Source organism: Dendrobium catenatum, unplaced genomic scaffold, assembly GCF_001605985.2.
Source record: "Dendrobium catenatum unplaced genomic scaffold, ASM160598v2 fragScaff_scaffold_621, whole genome shotgun sequence".
Taxonomy (NCBI): domain Eukaryota; kingdom Viridiplantae; phylum Streptophyta; class Magnoliopsida; order Asparagales; family Orchidaceae; genus Dendrobium; species Dendrobium catenatum.
Genome location: NW_021319083.1, coordinates 16,596,255 through 16,616,912, shown reverse-complemented (window position 1 = coordinate 16,616,912; position 20,658 = coordinate 16,596,255). Strand labels below are relative to the sequence as shown.

The following is a 20,658-nucleotide window of genomic DNA, read 5'->3' as shown; positions in this document are numbered from 1 at the left end:
GAGCCATTTAGTTGAAAGTAGCCTGCATTGACCAAGGAGACTGAGAATATGAATTCAGAGTAGATTGAGATTGTAAATATTTTTTTTTTTATTTTTAATGTATAAGAACTCTACAATTAATATGAGACTGTTTGTTAATTGTAAAACTGTTGTAATGTTTAAAAATAGTTTGAGCATTATGAAATTAATATTTGACTAAAATCTTTGTGCAATGTTAAAATATTAGCCTAGTTAAATATTTATAATAGTCTCCTGTTAGGTTTATGTTATATTGTAGTATAATTAAAAGGATGGGATATTTTTTTATCTGTACTAACTATTTTTGATGGATTTTTAATAGATTTTATGCAGAAAAATTCATACGATGAATTTTGTATTGAGAATCTGTCACATTTTTGTCAAAATACTGGCGGAGAATTCAGCCAAAAATTCCAATGGAATACTAGTGAAATTTTTAGCTAGAAATTATGGTGAAAAATTTAGTTGGTATTTTCCCCAAAATTGCTGCTATTTTCATTCCCAAAGCTGTTAGAATTCTATTGGAAATAGTTCTGACAAAATATTCCTTCATTAATTCATTTTCAACCCTCAATTTTCTAGCGGATTACATTCCATCGAAAATCGATCAAAAACATATATTTTTAATAGATTTTTTAGGTTTTTTGACAAATATGTCTATTGGAAATTATTTCATTTCATGTATTGTACTCCTTAAGCCTATACTCAAGAATTTCACAAGCACTCTCTTTTTTGCTCCTTATAAGGTGAAGAAGCTACTCTCCATCACGGGTAATGGAGGAAATCTTACAAACACTTCTCTCCTTCATGGATAATAAAGACACTGAAACCTCTTCTTTTGTTGAAAAGCCATTCTCCCAATCCTCCTCCAAGATCCACATAGTCAGGTCCAAGTCTCAACACTAAGACTTTTTTGATATATTATCTTTTATAACCAAACTATAGGATTTAAGGATTAAAATTGGACTAGATAACCACAGTGAATCACTCACCTCACTCTTTTGGCCCTCTTAAAAGATCTCAGAAGTCTCTCCAATCTCTCTCTAGAAAATCATTGGAACACCAAAGCTTTCAAAAAATTAAACAAGGCCACAATTTTTTTTAAGGCTTCCTTAAGTTATTCTATTTATAATAATGCTAGCCGACAAAACTCTAAATTTGAATATTAATGATTTTAATGGCTTGATCATACTTGATCCATGATTTATATTATATGATTAGTACAATTCAGTTTAAAACCATATTTACTCTCTATTTTGTTATAATTCTTCAGATAATGTTCAAGAGAATGCAAAAAATTTACAAGTGCTGAACAAGTGCCACAGTGCTTATAGACTCAACGATGAAACATTGTTATATACAACACCCCAACGCATGTTTTTAATATTATAGTGTTAGCCTCTCAAGAACTAAAGGAAAAAAAATTAGAGCCAAGGTCAATGCTTTTATGCCAAAAATTAACACCGCAATACTAGAGTCTCGGAAAAATGAGGGCTAGAGCATCGATCATCCACTACATAAAAATTGCTCATTACATGAAAAATTTCATGTCAAAAATTACTAATTTTCAAGCAGAAATATTCTGCCAATATAAATCACATAGGAATTTTTTTAAAAAAAAAGAGACTTTGAAAAAAAAATCATTTTATTTAAATAAAATAAGTTGCAAGCCCTGCCTATAGTTATTTACCCAACCCTGCTCGCCAACCCGCTTTGCCTGACCCACCCTGCTGGTCGCAAGCCCATCCAGCCCGCGATCCCGCCATGGCCAAATTGCCCATAATTTTTTTCCCTGCTAGCCGCCTTATCTTGGTGCTCGCGAGCTTGCATTTTTGCAACTCGAGCTCACGAGTTTATACTTTTGATGATAATAATCATTGTAATTCATATCTTATTGTATACTTATATTTGAATTATATTTTTGTTTGTGTGTGTACTAACTTTCCAAGAACACCATGCACCATCTAACTAATATTCAAGGCTCAAGATTAGGTAGAATAGATTATGATGTAGATTTTTATAATATTTATTGATGTATTTTGGATTTCTTGAGTCAAGTCCTGTAAGGGTGTATGCTTGCTTGGTGACCATACATACACACACTCAGGGGGAGTGAGATTGAGTCAAAACTAGAAGTTCAATTTTTGAACTATTCATACTATACCATTTATATTGTATTTTACGATCAACTAATCTAAATAATCATACTAGATAATTTAGATCATCTAAGATGATCAGTTATGATCATGAAAAATAGCTGCCAATCATAATTTAGGCAAGATTTTGAATTTATTTTTTTATTCTAATCATCCAGGATGATCTAAATCATATTGGATGATCTATGACAATCATGCCTAAGTTAATCATGTGATTAGGGGACTAATTATTATTAAATTGCTCAATTAGAACATACAAGACAATATTACGATTGTACTTGATGATCTTTGACATATCATGGGATAACCCCTAATTATACTAGATGAAATACCATAATTTTTCTTATAATAATCCATAATGATCCTTAATATCATACTAGATGATATCTATAAATTTGAACTGATCGTCATAGGCTATTCGGAGATCATCCAGAACTATTAGGTCAAATTCTACACATCATACTGAATGATCATGAGATCATATAGGATGATATTTGTTTCCAGAATTGAGTCTTTAGGATTTTCTGATGCCCTATATTTAAGTACATCGTACTGAATGATCCTGCGGTCATACTGGATAATCTGTACCATAAGAATTAATTTTTAGGATTGTTCAAAGCCCTCTATTTAATCTTTGTCAAGGCACTTGATAAGTGTCTTTGGCAGCCATTATGTCTTCATTCTTCTAGAGAAATTTTGAATAGAGAACTTGAAAGGAAGAGAGAAAAGGGTAGAGTTTGAGAGGGAGAATATCCATAGAATGGGTTTCAAGAGAGTATGGAGGGGATTTCATACGATTGCTCCAACTAGTTTGCATCATAGTACCATCAAATTCAAGGTTCGTCTTGAGGAAAGTTATGGAAAGAAGAAGATCTCTTTGGTGTCAAAGGACCCAACTACTCCGCCACACCAGGGAAGGTAGAAGTGATTTTATAAGGGCTTCTACACCTAGCTGTGGGGGCTAAAGGAGAGTCATTAAAGGTTTAGTGCAATACCTAGAATAAGAGGTTCTAGGGAATGGACGTATGTTAGGTTAGATCGACCCACTATAAATTTGGTGTGTTCTTTCTGATTTTTTTTTGTACTTTATTTTCTGCATTTATTTTTTGGATATAATAGCTTGGTTGAGAATCTGTGATTTATATTACGTTGTATTGATAATGTAATTTTAGATGTTGAAAAGATTTAAGAAGGGAATTTTCTTTTTACTGAAAGAAGGTTTTTTTAAATATATAATTCACCCCCTTTTAGTTAGTCTCGGGACTAGTTCTTTAGGGTTTAATACCCCTCGTCTGCCCGTACACGAGCACTGCCCCTGTGAGATTTGAACTCAACTCTTTGGGAAAGTCTTCAAACACCTAACCACTTCGCTGCAAAGAAAAATACATTTTAATTATTACTTTTTATATTTAAATTAGAATTATATTAAAATCAATACTCAATCTAAAAAAGAAAATAGAAATTAATAATTAATCTAAAAAAATTAAATTAATAATTAATAATTAATTTAAAAAGAAAATAAAAATTAGTAAATTTTTATAGTAATAATTAATTAAAAGAAACTACTAAAATTACTAATTAATTAAAATAAAATTTTAAAATAAATAAAAAATTAAATAATAATGTTAAAATTTTAATCATTTTAGTTAAATTAGGTGAATAGTTAATTTAAATTAGTTAATATCATTTATAATCATTTTTTGTTAAGTTATATAAATAGTTAAATTTTAGTCATTTTATTTAAATCAGTTAAAATCCATCGGAAATAAATCCATTGGAAAAGCCGCCTTAAAGGTTGTTTGCAAGTGAGTCAGAAATATTTCATCGTACGTATTCCATAAAAAAATTGCCTAAAAATTACAGGAAAATTGTTCACCAGAAATCCATCACCAAATTTTGCCAGTAATGAGTGATTTTCCTACAGTGATCACAACGTCACAGTGCTGAATTACACTTTTAAGTCTTGCAACACGCAACTTTTTTAGCGTTGCAACCAAGCAGTTGTCAAAATTAAGTGTTATGCCGACTTAGCCAAAAGATATGTCAATTCAACCATTAACCGTGCCAGATCAGCATAGTGCTACAATAGAGCTAACATTACAACATCGAGGTGCTAGTTCATTTTATACCATTACGGCGCAACCATGTTGAGTGTCGGGACGCCTAAATCCATTTCTGCACTTGTATAAATAATTTTTAATTTCTTTTGTTAGGAGAGTTCTATTATTTTAGTGGAGTCTTGTACCTTTTATTGTCTTCGTACTTAAGTTTTTTAGAACCTCACACATATATAATTTCTTCATTAAATGGCCAATCCACCAAGACTTATGTTTTTCATGATAAAATTTCTTTCTAAAAAAAAGCCAAACATTTTAACCTTGAGAAAGTTCATATTTGAGAACATCAAACCCATGTAATTCTTCATTTATGCATTGTAAATCATTGTATCTTCATAAACTTCATTTCTGAGTTTTTTCAGTTTGTCAACAATTGGAGAACTCTAAAAGTTTAGAACATAAAATTAATCTTCATTCTTAGAGATAAATTCTTCACTCTCTAAGGAAGAATGCTTTATTTTCTTTCCACCAATTATCTTAGAAGCCCATGAAGGATGAGAGCAATAAGAACACTAACCCAGGAAGGAATCTCACAAAGTTAGAGAGAAAAAGAAAACTGACAAAACTTGTCCTTTTATAACTATACAAGTACTATGATTTTTGATACGTACGAGCACCACAACACAGATCTTAGTGCTGCAACGATGGTTAGATTTTCATATAAATATGTATATAAATATATATTAAAAAAATAAATAAATGATCAAATTCATAGATATAAATTTAGTATTTTAATGTATTTTTAATAATATAAAAATTTATTAAATTAAAAATTTATTATTAAAAATGTAAAAACTTATTTTAATTAATTATTAAAATAATAAGTTATTTTAATTATTTATTAATTTTAATATTTTATTTAAATTTATTTTAAATTTTAATTTACATATTATGTTATTTATATATAAAAATGTATGGATTAGAGCAGGTTTTCATCTGCAGCAAAGCAGTTTAAAGCTAATATTATAGGCTTCGTTTGGGACGGTTTTCTTTCCACTTCTTAAAGCGGCTTCTTATTACAAAAATTTTAGTTATTGTACTAAAAAGCCACTTTAAGAAGTAGAAAGAAAGCCGTCCCAAACGAAGTCATAAACTTTATGGCACACCGAAGAGGCGGGGGAGAATTTATGTATTAAAAATTTTAAACTTGTGCAAAAGCATTTACAGCAACTCCAATGTGAAAATTTTTGCTTATATTTTTAAACTAACTAAACCGGGAATAATAAAATGAAAATAAAGATCAAACTAATGAAGCAAGAAAATTTTCTCTTTTTAATTTTATTTATAAAAAATAAAAAATGTGATTATAATTGAATTTTCTTTTTTAATATTTCAAACTATATCTCTAACTATTTTTCACTATAGTATATATATAACCAAGAAGATTATAGAAATTAAATTAAAAGTAAATAAAACTAAAATAAGAAAAATGCATATTGGATTTTTGGTAGTTCGATCACTTGATCTACATACACTCCCTGAGATGCTACTCAGGAATTTCACTACCACTCACTTGCTCCCATCAAGACGGAGAAGCCACTCTCGTTCATTGGTAACAGAGAAAACCCTGCAAACACTTATCTTCTCACAAAATTTCTTTCCTTCACATGCACGAAGACACACAAAACTCTTCGTTCCTCAAGAAGTCACTTATCCATAGCCTCCTACTAGATCCATGAAGCAAGGACCAAATCTCAACATCGAAACTTCCCTGAGCTCTTCTCCATGAGCTTTTACAAGTCTTTCCAATCACTCTCCAAAAATCCTTGGAACACCCAGCTCTCAAAGAAACTCAACATGACCAAAAAACTTCGTAGGGTTTCTTAATATAAGCTATGTATAAGAATGCTTCTCAAAGAAACCGTAAAATAGAATGTTTAATGATTTTGATGGGTTGATCGTATAGTACGTTATATGGATCAAACAATATGATTAGCATAAATCAGTTGTAAACCCTAATTTTGTCTCTATTTGATTCAACTGTACGAAAAGAAAAGTACAGTAATTTAAAATACTAGATCGTACAAAACAATGTAAATCATAGAGTATAAATTTTTATTTTTGTTAATTTATATAATTTGATTTTTTTTTATTTCGAAAATAACCATAAAATATTGTACTGTATTATTTGACAGAAATCAAATGCTTCAATTAACCTTAAAATTTTCTTATCTTTAATACATTCTCCACTCTGATATGTGTGTGCTTGATTGTTTATCCAATATAACTCTACATACAAAAGAAGATTCAATAAAAGAAAAAAGTTTAAATTTTGACACAGATTTTACTTTCTGAGTTCTTGTTAATCTTTGACGATCTTCATGTTCATAATTTTGCGTTTAATCTTGTTCTCTTTTTATTTCGTCTCTTGTGCGACAGTTTGTTACTTTTGTCTTGAAATATTAGTTTAAAAATTAAGTAACATAGTTAACTGTAATTTATGTTAATATAACTATTAATATATGTTATCATCAAAAACATAATGTACACACCACGTTCTAGAGTCCAACAACTTATTGATGCATTGACCAAACTGAATATTTTGTTTAGGGGTGTCAATTTCGGGTCACGGGTCGGGTTCGAGTTGAACCCGAAACTGATCCGACACTATTCGGGTCAACCCGAACCCGACCCATTTATGAAAACGGGTCAGTTTTCCTGACCCGAACCCGACCCGTTTCGGGTCCGGGTCAATCGGGTCCGGGTCAACCCGACACAATCCGAATGATCCGTTTCCAACAAAGAATTGCTAGTTTTCAGGTAAAAAAAGGGTCTATCTCTTCTTTTTCGGGTAAAAAATGGGTCAAAATCGGGTCAATCTCGAGTTGTCGGTCAAAATCGGGTCAATTTCAGAAAGGGTTAACCCGAACCCGACCCGATTTTTGAAACGGGTCGAAATGTTGAACCCGAACCCGACCCTTTTCGGGTTTGGGTTGACCTTAACCTGAAATTTTCGGGTCGGGTTTGAGTCGGATTTTGTTCTAATCACATGGTAGCTCCAATGCCTATTGAATTCATCACCTACCATCACTAACGACGCCAACACCCGCCATCACTTACAAGATTGATACATGTCATCAACATTATTTCCTACTCCTAACTATAGCATTTTGATTTATGCGGACTCCTGCCAGAAGACTCTTCCAACATCAACCAACTAGTGTGTTCCTTAGAGTATATCAATGCCTTTCGCAAGGAAGAGCTTTGCTTATAATTAAATACAAATACTACTGAAATTATTTTAGTTGGATCAAACCCCGTGATTTTTCTACTTAAAATTTTTGATATCTCTTATAATTCATTCACTCCTCTCTTATATTGCCAGACATGAAAAGCTAGAATATTAAACTCTTTATTTTTTTTATCACAACAAGTGTTCCAGCACAAAACAATTCTAATTCTACACCTTTTTTTGTGTTTACATGGATGCGCATCACGTTATCCAACAGAATGAATAATCTTGAACGCTTGATTCTACAATTTGTAATTAAAAAAATGAATGACAGGAATCAGTTTCGTGTAAAAATCTTGCAATGTCATAAAATAAAAATTATTTAGGTGTGACAAGTCGCATGCTAGCAGTATAACAATTAGAACAGAATTACCTTAGTAATTTCAAACAGGGAAATAAATGATCTTACCTCCTACAATACACGACTGACAGATGACTGTAGCACCAATGGTCCATGGAAACAACATATCAACCAAGTTCATCAAAGTTTTGAAAAATTTTTACTAGCTGGGCTTTGCGGGCTGTGTAACATTGCCTTCGTTCTGTAAAGCACACCGTGAACTTCCTCAAAATAAGGATCAGTTGCATTCTTCACATTCTCAACCCATCGCAATATCTTCGGATGAGGTCCAAGTATTCTCTCACGATCTTTGTCGTACCAAAGCTAATGTAAGAGTGAAAATTGTGAAATAGAGAGATGAGGTGTCAATAGCAAAGGATCTTCATACTAGCTTTTAATTTTCACAAATAACAAAAATCTGTGTTCTAAAAAATACAATTGCAGCATGGATATACACACGTGAAAGGAACTAATACGCTTTAACTTTAAAGTTGAAGTATTCGATGTATCGATTCCATTAAAATGCAACACATTGAAAGGTAAAATATAACATTGCTAAGGCTTTATTTGGGATGATTTTTTATGGCTTATTAAAGCAGCTTTTTAGTAAAAAATTAAAATTTTTGTACTAGAAAGCAGAGCATTAAGAAGCAGTAAGAAAGCCGTCCTAAATGAAAGGCATCGTTTACGACGGCTTTCTTACTGCTTATTAAATCAATTTTTTTAGTACATAAATTAAAAATTTTAACTAAAAAACTGCTTCAGAAGCAATAAGAAAGCCGTCCTAAACAAAGTCTAAGGCTTCATTTGGGACAACTTTCTCATTACTTTCTAAAATGAATTTTTAGTACAAAAATTCTAATTCAAAAATTTTTTTTACTAAAACTCTGCTTTAAAAAACATTAAGAAAGCTATCCCAAATGAATCCTAAGTCAAATATAACATCCCGGATATTCAGAGAAATTTTGATAACCATCTTTCAATGGGAATAATTAATACAACTAAAATTTCCATAAACGTATAAAGAAAATGTGATTTTGTATTTTCATTTGAGCCGCGGCTCTGCATGTCATTTTATAAAAGCTCTATCATTCTGTTTTCTCATTTTGATAATAAAATACAGTTTGTGGTAATTAAATTATTTAAAACGGTCTTATGGTAGTTCTGTAAATAAAAAAGTTTCTTACCAAGGTATGCTCTTCAAATAATGTATTGATGTTGGGGATTTTATGCACTTTTAGAAAGCATAAAAGGTAGTTTTAAACTTCAAAACTCTTCTCTCTCTTATCATTTTTTTAAATTTCTTCAACTCATTAAGCCAATTTTATTATTGCTGCAAGCATGGGCGAAATGGTTGAAGCAATTTTGAGTTGGATGTGATTACTGAGGGATTAGAAAGTCTTTGCCATTGAGGCTTCTATGAGCTACGTGTACTACATTGGTTGCTTGAGGAGTTGATAAGGGAAATGATAAACTACGGCATGGACATGCAATGTAGTAGTTGGTTGACTGTTGCATGGGAACTCACAACGTATATAAATATAAAAGTAATGAAAGAAGTAAAACATTAAATCAGGCTTGTAAAGATAAATAACAAGACAAGTATTTCAGCCACAGGAGAATGTGATAAGGCCAAGTGAGGGGAAAGTGAGCTTAACTCTGCACGCATCTATGCAGGGACAATTATAACCGGTATACACCTAACCTCATCCGTATAATACCACCATCACCCATGTAATACCGGACACTAGCTACTTGGGAACTGTGGGGTATCAATGGGATTGATAAGGTGCACGAATAAGAGTTCTGGGGCATTCCCACAATCTTGACCTTATTTATTTTTTGGAGACTAGAATCCAAGCATCCAAAAATAACGATCATGGATTTATCAAAACCTTAAGAGCTTCAATAATAAAGTTAATTTTCATATACAATAGTGGCAGAATTTGAATCAGAGGAGACAACTACATGTCTATTTTACCCCTGTTCTCATTCACCAACAATTGATTCATGGTAGAGTGACCTGTGGTGGCTCTCACTCCTTTCTCCTTACTATGATATATGCAACAAACTCTAATGGTGATAGGAAAAGTATAAGGCATGCCATCGACAACATTGTTGGATCTCTTTGAGATTAGTAGATCATTACGGGGGATTTCAACTACAACATATTCAAATCTAACAAAGTGGATGGAAACCTTATCCCTTTAAACAAGCTTCTTAATGCACCATCATGAACTCAGGGTTTTATGGCACTCCATTCATTATTCACTCCTACACACTGCCACATCTTATTTTGACCCCCTATGGTCAATCTAGAGTATAACAAAAAGGATGAATATGAATAGACCTATCTCTTACTAGCACTCATCCTGAAACACTTCTATTAGGACCAAGTGAGTAGGAAATAGTCAATCCAAATTCTCCCAAAATCTTAAGTTTTTCAAAACTTAAGACTAGAATCAATATTTCATAATTGGAAGCAAATTCAAACATATTTAAACACATCAAATAAAATACAGAGCTTACTAAACATCAAAGAATATTTATATACCCAAAAGTGCCTACACAACTTCTACTCTTAGCTCTATATACACCCAAAATGTATGTACGAAAAAGGGCGGTCAACTAATAGAAAGTGGATGCAAACTTTGTGAAATTCCTTGGTTGAACTTACAATTTCAGCAAAAAAGAAATCAATAACAAGTAAACGAAGAAGAATAACACTCAAGAATCCTTTTTATTGGATTATATATAAAAGAAAAGACAAGATACAGTTGAATCTTCAATTGGAGAGGAAGATCTGGCTCTCCAAAATCTCTAGACGTTGTTAGAGCTCAAAGCATCCTAAAACACTACAATTTAAGCAAAAAAGCCCTCCCCTAACCCTAGTAAAATATTTTACTTAAAGAAAATAATAAACAACAAATACCCAAACAGCTTTCCCCCAATTCCCTCCTAAATCTACCATATTTCCTTAATTATTCCCCCTCCAAATCAACCCCCCTCAATTAGGCAACATCTCTTAATTAATGTCCTCCAAATCAGCCCTCAAATTTGCTCTCTTGAATTAGAAAATATTTCCTAATTAATCCCCTCTAAATCCGCCCCAAAATAGGTTATCTTCAATTAGGAAACATCTCCTAATTAATTCTAGTTGACTAAAAACCTTCCTAGATTATAAAATTTCTTAATTCCCTCTCAATCAAATCTACTGGTCCATTAATACTACCCTCTCAAAGTGCCATCTTGTCCTCAAGGTGGAATGAATGAAACTACTACTGAAGCACTTGACTAATAGCACTGAATTGAAAAATGGACTGACACTTGGTCGAATGATCCCTGCCCCTGCCTTAAGCATCTCCTTGATTAATCTCTTAATCTGTTCGTTCTGGATTTAGGGATGATGGTATAAATGAACAATGATGGGTGGGACTCCTTCCTTCAAGATGATAACATGCTTGAGTTTTTGCGAGTGATTCAACCCTTGAACTTGCTGGAACACCCCTCGATACTATTGTAGGGAAGGTAGAATCATGTTTGGTGCTTCTTTCTTCTCCCCATCTTTTTCTCCTTCCAATTATGCAGCTCCACTAAAAGTCTCAGTCCTTTACCCTTTCCTCTCTTTGGAAGTGGCTCCAAAGATGGCATCTTCTCTTCTTCCCCCAATATTTCGACCTCATGATCTTTCCCTCTCCTTACCGGATTAGGGTTCCCTCCCCTCCCTTGGTCATTGGTGGCTCCCCCTGCCTCCGACGACACCATTTGGTTTGAAACTCGAGCATCTTTCTCATCATCTCTTTCATCTCCTCTATGATGGCAAACTTCTCATCAATCTTCTCATTGATGGCTGAAAAATAGCTTTTTGAAATCTGAAATCTTTTCGACACAATCTGATTTCAATTGTTTGATCTCCTTTTCTTTCAGCCATGGGTGCCCAGATTGAACAACTTTGATACTAATTTGAAAGGAAGTAGATGCAGAATCTGTGAAATTTCTTGGCTGAATTTATAATTTCAGCAAAACAGAAATCGATAACAAGTAAACAAAGAAGAATAACACTCAAGAACACTTTTTATTGGATTATAAAAGACAAGATTCAGTTTGATCTTCAAGTGGAGAGGAGGATCCGGCTCTCCCAAATCTTTATGCTGCTAGAGCCAAAAGATCCCTAAAAACACTACAATTTCAGCAAAAATGGCCTCCCCTAACCCTAGCAAAATCTCTTACTTGAAGCAAACAATAAATAGCAAATACCCAAACAGCCCTCCACCAATTCCCTCCCAAAATTTTCCTATTTCCTTAATTATTTCCCCTTCAAATCAGCCCCCAAATCTTCCCTCTTTAATTAGGTAATATCTCCTAATTAATCCCCTCCAAATCAGCCCTCAAATATACATTCTTCAATTAGAAAATATTTCTTAATTAATCCCCTCTAAATCGGCCCCCAAATCAGCCTCCAAATATGCTATCATCAATTAGGAAAAATCTCCTAATTAAGAACTTAAGATACCTTGCTTCTCCTAGTAGTTGCCTAGACTATGACATTAGTAATCCAAATATCTCAGCATTCTTCTATCATGTACTCGATCAAGGTTATCTAATTATCAATGTTCACTTAATAAAATTTGGATTCTCCTTCAATAGTTCAAAGGAAAAGACTTTCATTTGTTATCAAATTTCAACTTATCAAATTCTTGACGTGGAATCTAATTGCTTTTTGAGTAATGCCATTTTGTTCCAAGTTATATCATCTAAAAAATTCATCCAAACTCTTAAGCTAACACATTTCAAAATGCCTAAAGATAACTTAGGATTCCATCCCTATCAGTCGTGAATTCTGCTAACAAGGTTAGACTTAATTGGAATTTAATTTGCTCTATGGATACACTTGAACACTAGTGAAAGTGTAGGTGTACTAAAATTTGGCTCAGACCTATCTCTTATTTATTCCACATATGGAAAAAGCTATCTACCATTGTCAATAAGTTCAAATTTTTCCAACACATTCCCTTTACTTTATGACCCTTTTGGGGAAAGAATCTTACGGAGCTAACTGGCTAACAAGCTCCCACCAACATTTTAATATAGGAAAATGCTCTTTCTAATACTATATTGATTAATTCTACTATGATGATTTCTCGTTGCCCCTGTTGTACTGCAATTTAATACTCAAGTTGCTTCTATTGGTTGCACGAATCTTTGCACTGTTAGGAGTTTTTTTTTTTTTTTTTTTAAATCTCGCACATGCCTATCATACTTCTATACCCTTCATCAATTATTAAATCTCGGCTCTCAATTTCCCCTCAAGTGAAATGCTAGCCTAGCAAGTACATAGTAAGATTATAATTGACGGGTTGTAAATTTTTTTCTAAGAAGTTTTGTGATGAAGCACAAATACATGCACACACAGAATACCAATCCACAAACCCATATGTCGTAGGAATAATCAAAGATCCCCCATCAGCGGACTTAAAACGAGCAGTCAAGAGTAGTTCGAAAAAGATTGCAATAAAGATGATGTAGACCCCATCTTAATGATACTTGTACTTCATAACACGCTGCATTGACGAGGGATTGAACTTTTTTAGGTTTTGGTCATGTACATGTTAAACATATTAAGCTAATGTAAATTATAGCCTATATTCTTTTAACAACAACAACAACCAGCATTTATCCCACCATGCGGGTGCCTATATTCTTTTAACAGGATTTTAATTTACCTTATTCAAAGCTATCATCCTTATAAGGTCTTAAATGTTTTTAAAACATTGGCAAATCCAATGACCTTATAAATTATAATAATTAGTTTGACATGAGTACTTAATGATGTAAGCCACTTTTGAATTCCAACAAAATTGCAGCTTGAATCTCGATCAAGTGGTTTCATTTTTCTTGTCCGCATGGTTGGCTATCCAGCCAAACGAGCAATTGGTGGCTAAATACATCGAGGCTGCATCAGGAAACTTTAAGGATTCCTAAACTGCAAATGCTCTAGAAAAGAAGGAATATTATGGATTTTCATCCATATAAGTTTTGCAACTTGGAGAATAAAACTATCAAGCATATTTACTTTGAATGTCCCTTCTCTTTCAACCTGATGAAACTCAACCTCCCATTTGGGATGAACTTATTTTCATCCCCACAGTTAGTTAATTGGAGTTGTGGAAAATTTCTGTTTTCTTGTAATACTCTGCTTGAGCTAAGTGGCAACAAAATGACAACATACTTCATTCACCATATAATCAAATTTCAATAGATGGGCATTCGCTAAAAAAAATTTTTGTTGACAAGTAAATGACAATCAGATAACGAATATTTTCCAGGAATTTAACAAAGCAACAATTGAAAATAAAATAAAATCACAAGTTGGCGACAAGCAAAATGCTGATGTTTTTAGAAAAATAGAAGAAATCTCTTTTAGTTCTGCACATTGTTGTGGCTCGTGCAGCAATACAGACTATTGGCTTATAAAAGTTAGCCAATAAGCCATTTACTCCCTCTCTCCAGCTACTGAAATAGTTACCCGAACAGATCATATGAAAAAACCGTACACAAAAGTTGGCATAATTTTGTATTGATTAATTACTAGGAGTAGTGAAAGAGTAATAAAGATGGCAAGACAACAATAAGCAATGATAATAGCAAAGATGATTTTGATATTTTTACCTCAGATTGCATAATTTCACAGGCGAGGCTAAGATCTGCAATAGATGGACCAAGATTTCCCAATAAGAATTTCGCATCTCCTTTAAGCCAAATGGATTCAATATTTGAGAGTGAAGATGTTAAAAGTTTCTCAGCTTCCATTGCAGATTGAGGATTCAACGTTCGTCCAAATACTGGTGCTAGGACAGTGTTCATAGCAAAGGTATCTGTTTTCCATGGAGTCATCAATTCAAGTGCATCAATTATTAACAGAGATATCATCAAGATGTACAAGCAAAACAATATAACAATAACATCAAGCTTTTATCTCACTACGTGGGGTCGACTATATGAATCTTTTTTCTCTATTCTGTCATGTTAAGAGTCAAATTCTCATTTAAATCTAATAAAAAAAGTCATTTATAATATTCTCTAACAATACTTACATTGTCAGGTCCCAAGTCCTGGATGAGAAAAGTTGAGGGTTGCGTTAGGTAGTCGACAACCTACGTAAAACTTGTCGAATAATGATGACAGGAATCATTTAATACATTGTACAAGCAAAACAATCATAAGTTTAAATTTTTTAACAGTTTAGAAAATGTTTAAACAATAAGAGAATAGGAAAGCTAAGCAAAATTTAAGACTCCTTGGAAATATCTTTCTATTCTTGTATCAATTTTTACTTTTAAACGAAGAAATTTTACAAACAGTCATTGAAAAGGTTACATGAGGAAAGAAAACTACCATCATAAAAAAGGAACGAAAAAAAGTAAATTGTGCACACCCAAACTTCTAAGAAAGTAAGTTTAAGTTAAGTTGACCTAGTTCAAGCTAAATCAAACGAGTTCAAATCATTATTCTATGTACTCGGTCTTAGACTCGCTGGTCCACAAGAAATCGTCTCAAGTAGATGACCATAACCCAATAACTTGTCCCAATCTGGGAGTAAAGCTGATACAGTCAATCCTAGTAGCTACTATCTATGAAGTCGGCCCTAGAGACTATTGAATAATGGTGGTCTCATATCTTGAAATAATTTCAGATATTTGTCCATAATCATCCCACCACCACTACTACTCCCCGATGGTTGATTTCTTGAATCTTGAATTAGCTGAGTCACAGTTGTCATCATTTGAGCCAATGCATCAGAATTAACAAGAACATTGGGTGTGTTCTTTCCACTTCTTCATCTTCTTCATATTCATTTTGGTTCATGTTGATCATAACATAAACATTTAAACTTATAATCATTTGTAATCATCTTAATGGCTCTTTCAGTATGATTCAGATCTTAATTGGGCTTTGATACCACTTTTGTCACGACCCGTCGGACAATAAAATTTCTCAAACAATACTACTTCATTTGTACTAAAGAGCCACTAAGCACGAGAAAAATTACCTGTTGTCATTTGCACGTCGCCTTCTGTAAATATGTTCTTCTCTTTCAGCCATTACGTCTTTAGGAACTTACCTGAAACATTTAAACTCGTGGGTTGAGTTTACTAAGTAAACTCAATGGGAATTATATAAATTAATCATTATAATTAATTAATTAAGATGTCTTTTATCCTTTTTTAACCTTATTTTTTTTCTTTCATTTCATTAACTTATACTTTTTTGGATATTTTCATTTTAATCATTTTGAAATAATTGTTATCTTTAATTTTTCATCTACATTTTCTTTTCCCATTTGATTTGCACAGGAGCACCGTCTCAAAGTACTCGAAGGTACAACCTTTTCCATTTGATTTCCTTTTCCCATTTCCATAGAAATTTCCTTTTCCTTTTTCGTGCACGAGTACGGCGCAGATTGAGGATTCAACGTTCGTCCAAATACTGGTGCTAGGACAGTGTTCATAGCAAAGGTATCTGTTTTCCATGGAGTCATCAATTCAAGTGCATCAATTATTAACAGAGATATCATCAAGATGTACAAGCAAAACAATATAATAATAACATCAAGCTTTTATCCCACTACGTGGGGTCGACTATATGAATCTTTTTTCTCTATTCTGTCATGTTAAGAGTCAAATTCTCATTTAAATCTAATAAAAAAAGTCATTTATAATATTCTCTAACAATATTTCCGTTGTCAGGTCCCAAGTCCTGGATGAGAAAAGTTGAGGGTTGCGTTAGGTAGTCGACAACCTACGTAAAACTTGTCGAATAATGATGACAGGAATCATTTAATACATTGTACAAGCAAAACAATCATAAGTTTAAATTTTTTAACAGTTTAGAAAATGTTTAAACAATAAGAGAATAGGAAAGCTAAGAAAAATTTAAGACTCCTTGGAAATATCTTTCTATTCTTGTATCAATTTTTACTTTTAAACGAAGAAATTTTACAAACAGTCATTGAAAAGGTTACATGAGGAAAGAAAACTACCATCATAAAAAAGGAACGAAAAAAAGTAAATTGTGCACACCCAAACTTCTAAGAAAGTAAGTTTAAGTTAAGTTGACCTAGTTCAAGCTAAATCAAACGAGTTCAAATCATTATTCTATGTACTCGGTCTTAGACTCGCTGGTCCACAAGAAATCGTCTCAAGTAGATGACCATAACTAACAAGTATTAATAATTCACTTACAATTGAGAATTTCTCAAACTCACAAAATCCCTTCTCTCCCAATTTCCTTTTTTTCGTTACAATCTCTTCCCTATCCTTCAAGAAATATACCGCTCACTTTAAACGAAGTAGGAGAAGAAATTTATAGGAAAATCCAAAATAAATTCAACAAACCTTTTTCCTTATTTTTTTCTCGATCGTTTCTTCCCTCTCAATGCAAATTATCCCAAAATAGCACTTCTTTAACTGTGAGAAAGAAAAGGAATGATCAATTCTTTTCATCGAAGAAGATTATTCGCTAAAATTGGAAAACGAAACTTACCTCGCTCTCCCACGAAGCCCTCGATCGTCCGCCCGTTTCTTTGTTCGCGCGAACGGCTCTGTTCCGCGACTCTTCTGTTCGTGGGTATTAAAAGGGTGAGCTGGCCAGTTCAGTTGAACCGGCCGGAAGAATCGGTCGTCACATCTTACTCAGAGAATTTTATTCTCTTTGAACTTTATTATTCTTTTCCTTACTTAATATTCTCGGTATATTAGGTGCGATTCATGAACAATTTTAGATTCAATATCCTAAAAGATGTGATAAGTATGGAGATTGCTAGGAACTATAAGAGTATTATATGAAAAAGCATAACATTAAATAGGTGGAGATGAAGTTGTTAACATGGAAACCCAAGAATTTGTGACAGTTCGTCAACTTATTGAATTCCAGAGTGCACTAGCGAGGATTTTGAAAACCACTCCTAGAGTGGAAATGCCTAAGTATCCCTAGTAAGGAAAAGGAAACTTTTTTGAGTTAGAGCTTTAGCATCTACTACAATAACTGATGAGACATTATCCTAAAAGTGAGGAATCAACTTCGAATCTTCATCAAGAGGGAAGAGAATAAAAAAGAGAAAGTCGCCGCTTACGAATGGCTTCTAAAGAGATTTTTTTGAGGCCAAGCCTGTATCAAAACTCAAAATTCCTCAATTGAATTTATACAAAAAGAATGACGGATTCCATTGACCATGATGTTTGTTTTGAGTTGGTTGTTTCACTTCTTGATATTAATAACACATTAAAAAGTAAGGTATTCTTCACCACTTTGAATGAAATACCTTTGAGTAAGGGTGTCAAAATAGGTTAACGTATCGGGTTTAGGTTCGACCTGAAATTAACTCCACTCAAATTCAATCAACCCGAACCTTACATGTACACCCATGACTGCTTCTGCAAGTACCATCTCACAGGTATCTTATAGTCACGTTCGGGTCATGCAAAAGGAGATTTTCTCTCCTCATGATAGTTCATTCGAGGGACTCGCACAAGAGCTCGGAAGGAGTTGGTCGCTGGAGTGCAACGGACCACCTCCAGCCATATCCTCAAGGAAGCCGCCCTCCTTGGCAAGGGAAACCATAGACATTCCTCTCTTGGTCAGACAAGTCTTTTATTTATCTCAGCCAAAGTTAAGTCTTTTATATATAACACATCTAAAGGCACATGCACTCGGCATAGCCAGTAGAACTCTATTGTACACCCATAGTACAACTCTTGTACTCCGTACAAATTCTATCAAAAGCAATTAAATATCATACACCAAGAAATATTTTACTATATTCATTCATCAAAATTATATCTACAATAACCAAGAGATCACAAACAATCACTAATCTATTAATAGCTCCTGACTATAAAAGAATTAAAGAATATACATAATGAAATCAAAAGAACCTGAGGATCTCAATCAGTCTCACTCCACACGGTTATAACCCCTTCCCTATCCTGAAATCATAAAACCACATATGAGCTTAATAAGCCCAGCAAAATCCAATTCTCACTAAGACATTGAATGCAAGATCTAAGAAATCAATATGCATGCTCATCTCAATCAATTGAATTAGTAGCATTGAATATAATCAATGATTAGTTATCCCTAGAATGATTCAATATGATTAATAACAAGTGAGAAACATCATGTTGAAATCCATAAATCAATGAAATATGCAAAAACATAAATACATAAAAAATCAATAAATCAGTACTATAGCACGAACATGCAGATGTCAATATTATCAAAGTTATCAGTCATATATATCTTATCAATTATTTATTATGAAATCAGTACATGTAATGCATACACATTTTTGTATCTATCTAACAGTGCTATCAATACTATAAATGTTATCAATGTATGAATTGCATCAATATAGGATTCAACAAGGCAGATCCAACTTTAAATAGTATTTTTTATTCCTTCATTTGTATTCATCATTATCATTATCATTATCATTATAGCATCTTTATTGTTTTATCATTTCAAGTGGCTTTTAGTAAATCATTAAGAGTTGTCATCTTTATCAATTACATGCTAGAACTGGGATAACATCATAAACCATCTTTAAATAAAAGCCTATCGGCCCACCCTCCTATGTAGGATATTATGTTTTATACACCAACTCAAATTAATTATAGTGTTAACAACCATCCTTTCTTTCTTACATAAAAATACTACATTTAATTCATATTAGTTGTATCAATCTCCCTTGCAAGCATGAAATACAATATGAAATGCTAAATATAAAATCATAAAAATTATATAATAATAGATGGCATCAAAAAATCATAACTTTCATTTTATCTGATAAAATTTAATAATATTATAGTAAAAATGCCCATAAGTCTGTATCTATCATATGCGAAAAGTTACACCGTAAAAGTACAATAAATCACCAGAAAATATATTTTCTCGATTTAGGAGATTAAATTTGTCAAACTCAAAATCATTGAAAACTAAAATGAGATTCGGGTTACTTACAACGATTAGAAAACTTATGCTAACTGAAACAATGCATGAAAACCACCAAAACTCAGCATTCTTTCTCCTCCCTCTCCTTTCTCCCTTTAAATTTTAAAATATTTTTTCATATCTTGGATTGTTACAGCCCCTCTTCTCTCGCATTCTCCCTCACTCTCTCTCTTTCTCTTTCCCTCTTTCTCCTTTTCTCTCTTCCTATATATATCTTTCTTTCTTGGTCTCTTCTATCCTTCTATTTCAAGCTCTACTCCTCACTCTTTCTCTTTTTATCTCCCACTCTCTCACTTCATTTCTATATCTCGCTCTCTCTCCCCATCACTCTTTCTCTCACTCTCTCTCTTTCTCTTTTTCTCTATCCTTTTCTTTCTCCCTCTTTCCCTCTCTAAAAAAAGAAGAAATAGAAAAAAAGAAAGAAAAAGGAAAGAAAGGAAAAAAAAATAGTTAACAAAAATAAGAAGATTTTTTATTCATTCAATTTCATTGCCTCACCTCATCGACATAACCTCACGCATAGATACAAAATGCAATAAAGCTTAAAACCTTCAAAATCACAATTGCCACAAAGGCACTTTTCTTGGGAAATTATGTCGCCAAAGCTTGCCACACACTGAGTAAGCCTTGTGCATGCTTTTTTAGCATGGTGGGAAAATTAAAATTTAAGTACTTGTGTGTTTTGCTCCAACATGGACCAGAAATATGCCAATCTTCAAATAGATACATGAAGACCCATGTGCATTTTTTAAAGCACAATTGGATAGAAGACTCCCTGGTCGTGGT

General features: G+C 32.9%; 1 protein-coding gene across 1 annotated transcript in view; it reads right to left on the bottom strand.

Annotated features, from left to right (window-relative positions):
- Positions 1-7,804: 7,804 nt before the first annotated feature.
- Positions 7,805-20,658, bottom strand: part of LOC110113601 (glutathione S-transferase T1-like) — a 43,336-nt gene continuing 30,482 nt past the window's right edge. Inside the window, exons 7-8 of the mRNA XM_020846241.2 lie at positions 14,533-14,738; positions 7,805-8,187 (exon numbers count right to left, since the gene is read on the bottom strand). Coding sequence (XP_020701900.2) covers positions 8,005-8,187; positions 14,533-14,738 — 389 coding nt within the window. The 3' untranslated portion in view covers positions 7,805-8,004. The remainder of the gene's footprint in view (positions 8,188-14,532; positions 14,739-20,658) is intronic.